Here is a 13,638-nt window from a genome sequence, read left to right as displayed (position 1 = left end):
CTACTTGAGTCTTAAAAGCTAGTCCACAGTTACTCTTTAGATGTCTGAAACGGGGGTGTATGTGTGGGCATGTGTGGAATGGAAGAATCTAGAGAAGGGAAAAGGAAGAAAGAGATTGTGAAATATATTCAATGGTGGGATCATGGGTTTGAGATACCAGCGAGGAAAAAAGGCAGGCTGGAAACTAGTGGAATTGTCAGATGGAACAGGTTTTACATGAACAATGAAAAATGGCTTCATGAGGGCAGAGGGGAAGTGGGACCGACAGCCAGATACAGGGACAGGGCAACACTCCTACCACTGGGAACTCACTTGGTGTATGAAGATTCATAGCACTTGAGATGCTGTGTTCAGTACTGTAAAATTAGCATGGTCTCCGTAAACTCCCTTTCACCGGAATGTAAGAATATTTTCCAAGGGTGCCTACTAGATATTTAGATACTTCCCCATTGAAAGAAGAGGCCATGAGGCCATTTTTAAACATGAAAGTGTTGTCTGATTTCTTTTTTTTCCCAGTGTGGAATAAATACCTTCAAATACCTTATCCCTTTTTAGCGTAAGTCTCTGCAGCAAGGTCCTATCACCATGGACTCCATCGAAATAGAAATCTGTTCGTGTAGATGTGAGGTAGTATGACTGGTATTGAAATCTATTGCATCCTCAGGCCAAGAGGAATTAAATGTTCTTATTCTCTTTTAAGCATTTACAAAATATCAGTCTAAATTTTCAGACCTTTTGGATCTCTTGTAAGAGGAGTATAATATCATCATTGATAATCCAGAGCCTCTGCACATCTAGGTGTTGCACAGAATACAAGAACAAGGTGCCTGGGGCCTTTATGTGTAAGTTTGTAGTGGGGGAAAAAGAAGTTACCACCACCACCAAATCCCACTGTCTCCATTAAGACACACATGCTATATATTCCTTTGAGATTTGGGGATGTATGAAGATCACAGTGTCGTCTTGTTTCATTAAGATTATGGTATATTAACATTCTTTTTGTGTACATTACCTAATTAGAATCATGAAGACTAGAAAGTCCTTGAGAAAGGACATAGGAAGAATTGAGATCATACCAGACTTTCGATATTTTTAAAGCAAGGAGGAATCCTCTTCCAATAATAATACTTGCTGTCTACCAAACGACTCCCTCCCCAGATATCAGGAGATATAGGTTACAAGAAAGATGCTTGGTCTGATAAGTCTTAGGGCAATGTTAGCAGGTAACAAATGGCTCCACAGCTGTAGCTAATGAAAATCCTAGTTTATTCGTGTACCAGAGAGGTATTTGTATCTCCCTTGCACAGGACGTGGGCCGTGCGGTTCTACTCCTTCGTGTCCACAAGATGGCACCACTCTCCCATATTCTGAGAGATTTAAATTTAGTTTAACGAGGCAAGTGACTACTGCATCTGGCTACCTTAAGTAGATATACTGAGAGTTCACAAACATACTCAAGAGACACTGGACTAATTTATAATGAATTTTAGGAAGGGACCTTGGAGCTTTAAAGCAAAGACCTACGGAGGAAGCTCCTAGAGTCCCACATTTCTTGTCAAGACTAGAAGCCAGGCATCCTTATTCCTTGTTGACTGCCACTGTAGCAAGTGGGAAAACAAATCCTATGGAGCTTCTAGAATGTACGCTCTCTGAAGCCAAGCATTTTTCTCCCCTACTTTGGTACCCATATCTAGCAAAGAGTCTGCCACATACTGGGTACCCAATAAAAATACACGTTAAGAGAATAAAAAACGCTCGATGAGACTAGCTCATAAAGATTACAAAACTGATCACATTCATAACAAACATTCTATATTTTTCAAAAAAATGTTTACAATTTAGTCACAGTTCTTTGATTTTGAAACTATCTTGTAAAGTTGATACATGCATGTGCATGAGAATCCTCCACTCTACTTGCGGAATCAGGGCTTTTTGTGATTTTTTTTTTTTTTTTTCAACGTTTATTTTTATTTTTGGGACAGAGAGAGACAGAGCATGAACGGGGGAGGGGCAGAGAGAGAGGGAGACACAGAATCGGAAACAGGCTCCAGGCTCCGAGCCATCAGCCCAGAGCCTGACGCGGGGCTCGAACTCACGGACCGCGAGATCGTGACCTGGCTGAAGTCGGACGCTTAACCGACTGTGCCACCCAGGCGCCCCCATGTGATTTTTAATCTAACACTGTTACAAGAAAACAAAACAAACAAAAAAAGACAAATAGTTTGAAGTCAGCCTAGGTCTGCATTCCACCAAAGCACTTCTGGGTATGAGATGATTAACCTCTCTGACCCTCACTTTTTGGACTGTAAAATGGGACAGGAGGGCATACCACGGGGCTCGCAGGGTTGCTCTAGAGATGCCCTGAGCTCAGGTAAGTAAAGTGTTCAGCATTCAGCACAGTGGCTGGTGCACAGTATGGGATCTCTCACTATGCTCATTTTCAAAAGTAAAAACTAGATCTTTAGTTGAGTACAGACAGACACAACAGAGAAAATAAATGATTCTTACCTTTGACATCTAAAACTAAATTTGGTTTCAACTTGCTGTAGATTCTGCCATCCGACTTCATGCTCCAGAACTGACTGTCGACATTCTGGTCAAGGGCCAGGCCCAGTTTGGAGCCCGAGGTCACGAGGCTCCCCACGATTGTCAGGCAGCAGTCTTCTGCTATCTGCTTACAGACAGATAAGACTGCTTAGAGGTGAGACACATTCAAGGATCATGATCAGTTCTTGGCTCAAAGTGATTTTTAAAGTTGTCTTAGTTGTAGTTTCATTTACCCCACACGAGACACTTTCGCCAGAGGAACTGGGATCAAACAACAATACTTATACCCTCATTTCAGATGACACGAGTGCCAGAAAGTTCAAGATTTCTGCCCTTTGTAAGGGAAAGCTTAGAACATTTTTCCCATTCAGAAATGACAGTGATGTGAGGCTGGGTCTGTGGCTCTATCTCCCCTGGCCTAACCATCTCTGCTTAGCCTGGCCCTTCTGGAATGTGACTGCATTTCTAATTTGAAAGGCTGCTAGAACACTGAAGTGGCTAAAAAGAGCATTTTATCATTTTAAAACCTGAAATTCCAGTTATTCTCTTATCTTTCCTTCATGAGAAATGTCCAATAAACATTTCTAAGAAGGCATGTTATCCAACTATAAAAAGAGAGAAAGAATAAAATACAAATACAGTGAAGTATGTTTTCACGCAAATATTTTAAGGGTCCTTTTCAAAAACAAATCTATCCTTTATAGATAAACAGTGTGTGGCAATCATGTTCATCTGACATGAACACATACTGCTACAGAAAATGCTTATGAAAACTATATATTGAGATTAAAAGTGTGGTAATCTAGGATACTTTATCTCACAGTTAAATAACATCACTAGAATGTTTATTAGAAATAACTGCTGAAAGGCAGTTTTCTTGAATTGTTTAAGATAATCAAAGCAGAAGTTGGCTTTTTAAAAATGCCTTCTAAATTCCAGGTACTTCTGTTTCTCAGGCTATTTCTTCTGTGCCTGTCTAAATATGACTTCCGCTTGCTGAAAGGATGATTCTCCCTCAAGCACAACAGACTCAATTAACAAGTGGTCCTTCTGCTGACTCATGGGGCACCGAGTTAAAAAAAAAAAATTGGGAGCAAACAGTCAAGCCCATAAAATCAAGGAGTTAAAGAGTATCTACAACAGAAGCATAAGCTTCTCTAATAAAGTCTTACTACATTCAACTTTTTAACATCTAGTATGGCAGGAGTGATGCAAGAGGGAGATGGGCCATTATCTACTTTACAAGGTGTGATAATTAGGAAATGGACTGTCTTGTACACAGGGCATTATCTCTTCACCCTAGTCTTCGGGGTCCTCCAAAATCAACCAATCAAGAATGATTTGCCATAGTGCTGGGGCTTATTGAAAAAAACTATAAAAGATCAAGGAAATAGGGAAGAATAACCCAGACACTTCCTTTTATTACTATATAAAAATCAAGTACAAATACAAATACTCCATCTAGGATAAGTGCTAGATTTACCTCGCATTTTAAGTTCCTTGATTGGTTCTATCAGCTAAAAAATACTTTCATGAAAACCCTTCTAATTTATTTACGAAAGTGCTCCAGGAAGCATCTGCTTGAAGAAAGATGCTATTACAAACACTTGTCTAAGCTCACCCTGCATTTGATGCATCCTTCTTGGTAAATCCAAATCTGATCATCAGCACCAACATCTTCCATGACCTGTATTCTGAGAAGCTTCAGATCCTCTAAGTTTCCATTGGTGGACATGAATAACCCTGTTGCTTTGTTTCGAAGTCTGAAATAAATTCGTTTCTGGAAGACAGACCCCAGCGATAGTCATCTATAAGTTGTACTGTTAGAAGCATAGAATAAGCATTAATAGAGGCAGAAACCAAAGTGAGGTTGGATTAGAGATAACTGCTCTCCACAAGAGTCTCAGAGGGTTTAGGATCTTCTCAATGCAGAGTCTGTCAGAATTTCAAAATGCCGGGGGCAGGGAGCCTGCCTGTGGACAGCCCAGAGCGTGGGACCCGCCATGTTTTGATGTTGGGTGTGGTAGCATTTCTGAAAGCCGTCACAACCTTTCAGCACCAGAAACAGAGCCCAAATGTAAAGGAGTGGGGGCGCAGAGACCAAGGTTATACTTCAGTTTTATACCGAAACTAAAAGGTTGCATTGTTTATGATAAAAGGTAAAGATTGCAGAGAAGAGTACTCAAAATCTAGAAAAGGAATAAATTACCTGAGCAAAAGGTCGTAGAGAACCTATTTGGCGGCAGCCACTGAATTCATACCAATTTGGGACTTCTGCTGGTGACAGTAGGAACTGCCGACCCCTGTAATTGCCATATTCATAAGTAACCCATCTGGGAAAAAAAAGTGGAAAACCACGGTAAGCGGCAGTATCCCTTTAACAGTTGCCCCTGATTATATTTTTATAGTGCTTCCAAGTTTTACACGGAGCTTTATACTTTAAATATACATTGGGAGAGAAAAAGAAACTATTTTCTAAAACACTTAAAGCACCCATTTATTGACAAATAGCAAATTCTTGGTACATGAGTATGCCACAAAGATCCATTTTTTTTTAATGTTCATTTATTTTTGAGAGAGAGAGAGAGAGAGACCATGAGTGGGGAAGGGCAGAGAGAGAGAGGGAGACACAGAAGCGAAAGTAGGCTCCAGGCTCTGAGCTGTCAGCACAGAGCCCAACACGGGGCTGGAACTCACGAATTGTGATATCATGACCTGAGCCCAAGTCAGATGCTTGACCTACTGAGCCATCCAGGATCCTATCTTGAAGAGAAATAGGTAAGTTTTTCCTCTAGTAGGGCAATGAAATTCAGTCCTTTTTGCAAGATTGCCCTGTACCTCCTATGAGGTTTTTGTAAAACCTTTTCAGTTGTAATAATCTTATATTTAAATAGTTACTATTTGTAAAGTTCTTATTAGTGTGTGGCACATAAGTATTACATAGGGTTAAGTAAAAATAATAAAGCTTTGTTTAAAATGGGTATGGGGTGCTGCGAGCTTGGTCGGTGGAGCATCCGACTTTTGATTTCGGCTTGTGTCGTGATCCCAAGGTTGTTGGATCAAGTCCCGCATGGGGCCTGTTTGAGACTCTCTCTTCTCTCTCTCTCTTTTGCCCCGCCCCCAGTCATGCTCTTGCTTTCTCTCAAAAAAAAAAAAAAAAATATATATATATATATATATATATAAAATAAAAATAAAACGGGTATAATCTTCCTCAATCCAGAAAACTGAAGATTCTCTGGTCTCTTTCCACCTGAAGATGCTAGTGCTCACCCCCGAAGAAGTTAAGGTCATGGCACACGGCATGCAAGCAACCCAGCAACCCTCTTCTCTGGCTGATCTATTACATCAAGGAAGAGTGTTCTCTACTTTTAGTCCTGGAACTTTAAAATGTCATCGTCTTAGTCATTTTATCATAAAAACAAAAAATTAAAACCATTTGGGGAAAAAAAAATCACCCATAATTCTACCACAGAAATAATCTACAACTGTTTTGTAAATAACTGTCGGCCCTTCCAACACTGATGCATACAGGGAGGCCATACCTATTGTTTTTATGAGGGAAAGAAATTTACTTTCTTATAAACATTATGTTGGTAGTCCTTGCTCACTTTTATATCTTAATTTCAAAATTCTCATAACGTGAGAAAAATCTTCCCATGTTGGCCTTTAATCATTGTACACAGCATCTGCTATCAATTTCTGGGTAAAGAAAATCCAAACCCTTACTCTAAAACCAAAGGACTTGGTCTTTCAAAGGGAGAAGAAAAATCAGCTTCCTTTCTTACTTGCTAAAAAAAAAAAGTGCTTAATGTGTTTACTGAGCACTGGTTTGCAAAGCATTCCCCTAGGAATTTGAGAGGACCCAAAGACAAAGTCCTTACCTTAAGTAAATTACAAATGTGGATGAAAAGATGAAATCTACCTGACACATGGCTTTTCTCAATAGGAAAAATATATTATGAAGGTACATAATTATTAACCCTTACAGAAAATAGGAGGATAAGAGGTTATATTTCAATTTGTTTAAGGTAGCACAGGATAGAAAGAAATGTGATCAAACCTAATTAAAAACAATTTTTTTTGAACAATTTTTTTTAATGTTTATTTTGGAGACAGAGCATGACTGGGGGAGGGGCAGAGAGAGACACAATCCAAAGCAGGCTCCAGGCTCTGAGCTGCAGTATAGAGCCTGACCTGGGGCTCGAACCCATGAACCTGAGCTGAAGTTGGACACTTAACTGACCGAGCCACCCAGGCACCCCTTAAAAAAATTTTTTTTTTTAATGCTTTACTTATTTTTGAGGGAGAGAGACAAAGTACAAGCAGGGGAGGGATGGGGAGAGAGGGAGACAGAATCCACGAAGCAGACTCCAGGCTCAGAGCTGTCAGCACAGAGCCTGGCATGTGGCTCGAACCCCGTGAACCACGAGATCATGACATGAGCTGAAGTCGGACGCTTAACCGACTGAGCTACCCAGGTGACTCTGATCATACCTAATTTTAAAAATCAAATATCTTATTGAATAAACAAGTAGGTAACTCACTTACATGCCACCAATCACCTGAACAGAGCGTATCTGTGTGTTGAATCCTAGGGATCGGAGATTAACTATTTCTGAATTAAGTTCGATCTTTTTTCCTTTGAAGCCTTCTCTTTCAAAAAGAATAATTGTTGGTTCAGAAAATTCCTGTATAGGAACAAAAACAGTGTTCCGTTACTCATCTTTGATAATAATTTAAGCTTACATGGACATATCTTGTTAAAGGACAAATCACAAGCTCTGGCCAGGCTTGGCCTTTCCCTGGAGGTCTGGGTGTTCATGCACTCCGAAGCTAAGGAGAGGACAGGCAGGAAGTTTTCTACTACATGGAAAGGTGGGTAAATATAACAGTGTTTTAAAGCTGTTATGGATATGTGTTTTAGCTGTTATGGATAACAGTGTTTTAAAGCTGATATGGAGGGGGCCATATCCTAGGCACAAAGGAATGGGTATATGTATTGAATCAACACTTGTAATGAAATTTATTTTCAATTTTGCCATTGTTTATTAGGGAAAAGGAGGGGCTGGAAAGCCATGGACATAAATGGTGAGGGTCAGAGGACTATGGCTGTCTTTGGGGTCTAGTGGTAACAGTGGTAATTACCTAATCAAAGAAACTTCCCCTTGTATGCATTTTCAAATGTCTTTTTTGTTGTTGTTGTTTTGTCAATAAGACAACAATTCTTTATACTCATGCTCCCAAACTTTCCTATAGGAATAATTGTTAAAAGGAGAGAAAAAAACCAGTGTGGAAGCTGCATGTTCAAGCCATCAGTCATTTTAAAGAGGACAAGGGCACAGAAGTCCATTCATTTTCAGAAAATAAAAAGCAGATTATGCTTGTTTTTCAAATCACAGTTTGAAACTGACCTTAGTCTAAGCTCTAATGATAATAATCCTAAGATCATAAATAATACATCAAAAATTACCTACCTGCTTAAAGTTTTGTGGTTAGGGTGTGGTAACTTAGTGCTTCATTGATGTGGATGTGCCCTGACATGTACAAAGATTTCTGCCGACCAGTAAACAGAGCAGATTAGTGTGTAGAGGTGGTTTGTATAGTGTAGGAATTAGGTTATATAAAATATACTAGGAGGAAATGATGTAAGTATCACAAGTGGCTGAGCATATCCACCAAGTACTAGGTGAAGGAAGGCATTTGGAAACTGCAACGGCAGTGGGTTTGGTTTTTTTGTTTTTTGAAAATATATTTGGAGATAGCTGTTAGAATTCTAGGGTGGTTAAATACCAAAGTTTTAGATATTTCACTGTAAGTTAGTGAATCTTAAACACCATACCATGTTTCACTGATACTATTTTCACATCTAAAGAAACGGCCAACATTTTAGTTATTTGAACAGGCAGGGAGGAGATAAAGCCATCTCATGTATGTTCTTTCTACCTGTAAAACTGAAGTCACCGATGACATATGTTTTAAGCTTTTTATAAGAGATCAGCTACAAAAAAAACTAACAAATATTTCCAAAACTACAGACACACCCAGAGTTGAACAATCGGAGCATTATCTTGCTGTTTTATTGTACTGAATATTGCTTTAGCTACATCAAAAATTAAAGGTTTCTATGCAAAAAGGGGCACCATAATCTAAAGTAGCACATGTGTGATAAACTGGGAGAAGATGTGATTGCAAATTTCTAAGACAACAAAGCGATAGATTTAAAAACTATGAAGAATTTCTGCAACCCAGTGACAACAAAAGATACAGAAAACTTAATAAAGAGTTTGGCAAAGGATATAAAAATGGACTATTCACTGAACAGAAAATCCAAATGACTAGTGCAGGAGATACTGGTGAAACATAACACAATGAGAAAATACTTTCTACCTAATTTCTTCAAATTGACAAAAGTCAGAAAATATTCAGTAATGGCAATGATGGAGAAAATGAATCCACATGCTCTGCCAGCAAAGATCCCAAGTAGTGGAATCTGGCATTACTTAGAGAAGCTGAATATTCATGCACATGGAATCCTGCAAATCTACTTTTTAAATATATATCTCGAAGGGATTCCCACACAGGTCAACGGGGATACGTGTGCATGTGAGGATAAAGTAAAATAAAAAACATTTTATAAGAATATCTAAGCTGTATCCCAAACACACTAGAATGGGTACCTGTAAAGGAGAGAGAGTAATAAAAATAGGGATCAGGTATGCAATGGAAGAAAGACAGGAGAGGGGCCTTGAACGAACCCCTGATGACTATACCACGACTGACTGAACACCCTTGACCTGAAGTCTGAGAAAACAGCAAAGAAAGTCAACTTCTATGTTAAAGCTCTGAAAAGAGACCAAAAAGTTATAGGCTGGAACGTTCTATTGCAACTGTTTTCTGTGCCTCTGACTTTAAGTCCTGAGGAAGCCTCCCTGCTGGTTTCCATCAGCTGCATGAACCACACATCTCTGTGACGCCATATTCACAGTGACATTTTTATACTTACAACATCTATAAAACGAAGAGACTTGAAAGCTGCTTCAGGCAGGCATCCCATCGCGGAGACACAAGGATAGTGGCCTTCTTCCAACACGTACTGATTACCAGAGAAATTTTCTCCATCATATGCAACCCAGCTATGACAGGAAAAAAACATAGACGTATACAATATGTAATTTGAATATTCCTATTCAAGAATAGGTAGCCTGCTGTATATAAAACACAATGCCGGTGGCTAACTGTTCTGTCTTCAAAAATATCTAGACCTGTTTACTTTTTTCCATTGTGTTGCAAATGAATATTCATAAGTCAGTTGTTAATTTTGCATTTGGGAAACAAAGTTTTTCTCCCCAAAATCTTCAGTTTCTATCTCTGCACCTTCCAGTACTCCTTGCTCCCCTCGTGGGTGCCACCATCCTCTAGCCCTTGAGTCCTCTCTGAATAATCCTTCAACCTTCACAGCTAATCAGTCACCTTGGGTCTACCAACATCCTTCCCAAATGCCTTCCCTTTATCCTCATTTCCAGCGCCTCGGTACTGGGCCATGAGTCAAACTACCATAGTGACTTAGACAAGTCATTTAGCCCCTCAGGGCCCCAGCATTACTAGTAAGATGGTGATTTTCCATGCTTCCTTAGAAGAGGTGGGGCTTTTTGTTTGTTCTTTTAATCCAAGGAAGCTTACTGAGGACTAATTGTAGATCAGGTACTTTTCCACTGCTGGGGATTGGACAGAGGACAAAACGAAGTCCCTGCTATCATAAAATCTACACTCTGGTGAGCTGAGACAGACAACAAATGCACAACAACAAAAGTAGCTGTCTGGTAGTAAGAAGTGAAGCAGGGCAGGGGATAAAGAGGAACTAGGACAGAGACGGAGGTGTGTGCTAATAAACAAAATCTTTACTGTAAATCTGTGCACTTGAATGCAAAGCCAGTGCTGTTTCCACTGTGCAGTGCTAACCGATATGATGGTGCTATTTACACCATAAAGAACTGTATCATTAAAGACACTATTACTATTACTATTATTATTATTAGACTTAATTCCTCATCACCTTCTGCACAGTTTGCTCCAAGTGTTTCCTAGCCAACTTTCCCTGACCTTGGGCTCTCCCCTCCCTGTAAAGCTTTTATGAAACTATTTTCAGCATGGCACTTTGGGCTCATGCCTTTCTTTCCCTTCTTATGATTACACTGTTGTCATGCAGAATGCCTATCTACCGGGGCGCCTGGGTGGCTCAGTCGGTTCAGTGTCCAACTTCAGCTCAGGTTATGATCTCACTGTCCGTGAGTTTGAGGCCTACATCGGGCTCTGTGCTGACAGCTCGGAGCCTGGAGCCTGTCTCTGTCTCTCTCTCTGCCCCTCCCCTGCTCGTGCTGTCTCAAAAATAAACATAAAAAACCTTTTTTTAAAGAATGCCTATCTACCTGTAAAAAAAAAAAAAAATCCACCTTGGGAGGCACCTGAGGGATTATTAGAGTCCCGTTATGGTGACAGGACAGGCTAGAGGGTAGAGAACCTGGTCTGAATCCCATTGCACAGTGACATGGTGATTTTCAACTTCTCCATCCAAAGTGATCCCATGTCCTCTGCCCAGTGCTCAGATGCTACAAGGTGCACCTCAGTACTAACATGGTCTTGTACCGTTGGTGGTTTCATATAGTGCCAAACACCTAGGGATGTCCCTAAAGATTTGCTGATTCGTGCATTCTACTCTCCCGGGGATTAGGCCCTGCCAGTCCACCGTTTTACTTACCTGCCTCCTAAAACTCTGCAAGACTTGGTAGAAAACGAATCATCAATTTGACTTGTTGTTTCTTCGAAACCTAGACTGCGACCTTGAAACTGTGGTTCTGAAAACAACTGAATCTTTGAAAAAGTAAACAAATATGTAAGCTTATTTTCCTAAACATATTAACTCATTCAGCCTTTGAAATGATGCAAACATGACCTGTTAATAAACTGCTATGAATTTTATAAATCCTTTAATTTTCCACTTCTACATTAATGATCAATTAGAAATACTCTGGCCACACCATTCATGATTATTTGATTCAAAGACATCAAAGGACAATACGACAGTTGAGGCAGCTTTCTATAGAACACCCTGTCGCAACAAGCTGTGAGGCATTTTATTTTTTTTTTATAAATTTTTTTTTTTAACGTTTATTTATTTTTGGGACAGAGAGAGACAGCGCATGAACGGGGGAGGGGCAGAGAGAGAGGGAGACACAGAATCGGAAACAGGCTCCAGGCTCTGAGCCATCAGCCCAGAGCCTGACGCGGGGCTCGAACTCACGGACCGCGAGATCGTGACCTGGCTGAAGTCGGACGCTTAACCGACTGCGCCACCCAGGCGCCCCAATGCATTTTAAAGCTTTATTGTGGGGGTGCCTGGGTGGCGCAGTCGGTTAAGCGTCCGACTTCAGCCAGGTCACGATCTCGCGGTCCGTGAGTTCGAGCCCCGCGTCAGGCTCTGGGCTGATGGCTCAGAGCCTGGAGCCTGTTTCCGATTCTGTGTCTCCCTCTCTCTCTGCCCCTCCCCCGTTCATGCTCTGTCTCTCTCTGTCCCAAAAATAAATAAACGTTGAAAAAAAAAATTTTTTTTTTAAATAAAAAAAATAAAAAAAAATAAAGCTTTATTGTGGCCAAAAGTAATTGTTCATCAGTTCTAACATTTACAAGAAACTGTATTTTAGAAATATAGTTTTCCTCCCTCTCAATGGAAGATACTTGCTGACTTATTAGAATCTTGTGTATGCCAATAAAGGAGGCTACAGTGGTGTTTGTGCCTCTGTAATTACGGCTGTCTGAATTCTGAACACTTCCATTAAAAAGCCTAAATAGGGGCGCCTGGGTGGCGCAGTCGGTTGAGCGTCCGACTTCAGCCAGGTCACGATCTCGCGGTCCGTGAGTTCGAGCCCTGCGTCGGGCTCTGGGCTGATGGCTCAGAGCCTGGAGCCTGTTTCCCATTCTGTGTCTCCCTCTCTCTCTGCCCCTCCCCCATTCATGCTCTGTCTCTCTCTGTACCAAAAATAAATAAACGTTGAAAAAAAAAATTAAAAAAAAAAAAAAAAAAAAAACCTAAATAACAAATGTAACACTTCAGTTGATGCAGACGGCATACAAAGGCTTGAGTGAGAGACGGTATAAAATGTTTGTCTAATGTAGACACAGCAAATATGAAAATTCATTTTACTGTTTACCACAATAACTGTATGTATTGTTTGAGATATTAATCTTAGCGTAGTAAGGAAATTGATTCTATGTAATGATATTAAATTCAACTTTACATAAGAAGAACAGTTTATGTATGTATGTCCATGTCCAGAATGGAGCCTAATGCAGGGCTTGAACTCATGACCCTGAGATCAAGACCTGAGCTGAGATCAAGAGCCTAACCAACTGAGCCACCCAGGCACCCCGAGAAGAGCATTTTATAAGAAATATCTAGATACAAGTCAATGCTCTCAAGCATTTATAAAGTAAACCTAAATCTAACTTAGAAATACAATTATGGTTTGAGGTATAAAAATAAGTAAAACTAACAAAATATCCCAAATGTCTGACATTTTACACATAAGGTCAGCTTTTCAATGGAAGGCCCCTAATTATAAAAAATAGATTATTTTTTAAATTACCTGATTTCGTCTCCTTGGGCCAGTGAAAGAATCCTAAAAAATTTTAAGGGGAAGAGAGAAGGAAATGAGTAGAGCAGACATCTTGAAAACATTTTTTTCTTCTAGATCATTAGCAATTACTGTTAAAAATAACCTCAGAATAGTTTCTGTACTGTTAAGTATTACATGAACCCGAAGTACACATTAAGGAAATCCAGAATTCAGTTAAATATTCTCATACAAAAGTAGAATTCCTTACCAAATATATGGGTTGAACAGAAGAGATCTTACAATTTTTGCCTCCCCAGTCCTCAAAACTGGTATAGAAACCTTTATCCAGTATATATTGTTCTCCTGTGAAGTCAGGATTTTCATAGGCTACCCATCTAAAGAAACACAAACATCTACTTGTCATAGTTGATAGTTGACATGTATAATAAAACTATCAAACACATTTAAGTAAATATGT

General features: G+C 39.8%; 1 protein-coding gene across 1 annotated transcript in view; it reads right to left on the bottom strand.

Annotated features, from left to right (window-relative positions):
* The window catches only part of CRYBG1 (crystallin beta-gamma domain containing 1), a 52,192-nt gene that overhangs the window by 1,878 nt on the left and 36,676 nt on the right, over positions 1 to 13,638 (bottom strand). Inside the window, exons 12-19 of the mRNA XM_032593229.1 lie at positions 13,429 to 13,555; positions 13,191 to 13,223; positions 11,306 to 11,418; positions 9,554 to 9,683; positions 7,099 to 7,238; positions 4,757 to 4,880; positions 4,169 to 4,327; positions 2,509 to 2,671 (exon numbers count right to left, since the gene is read on the bottom strand). Of these exons, the coding sequence (XP_032449120.1) occupies positions 2,509 to 2,671; positions 4,169 to 4,327; positions 4,757 to 4,880; positions 7,099 to 7,238; positions 9,554 to 9,683; positions 11,306 to 11,418; positions 13,191 to 13,223; positions 13,429 to 13,555 (989 nt within the window). The remainder of the gene's footprint in view (positions 1 to 2,508; positions 2,672 to 4,168; positions 4,328 to 4,756; positions 4,881 to 7,098; positions 7,239 to 9,553; positions 9,684 to 11,305; positions 11,419 to 13,190; positions 13,224 to 13,428; positions 13,556 to 13,638) is intronic.

The sequence above is a fragment of the Lynx canadensis genome, chromosome B2 (genome assembly GCF_007474595.2).
Source record: "Lynx canadensis isolate LIC74 chromosome B2, mLynCan4.pri.v2, whole genome shotgun sequence".
Classification (NCBI taxonomy): Eukaryota; Metazoa; Chordata; class Mammalia; order Carnivora; family Felidae; genus Lynx; species Lynx canadensis.
Note: the sequence above shows the minus strand (reverse complement) of the source record. Positions and strands in the feature narration are given on the sequence as shown.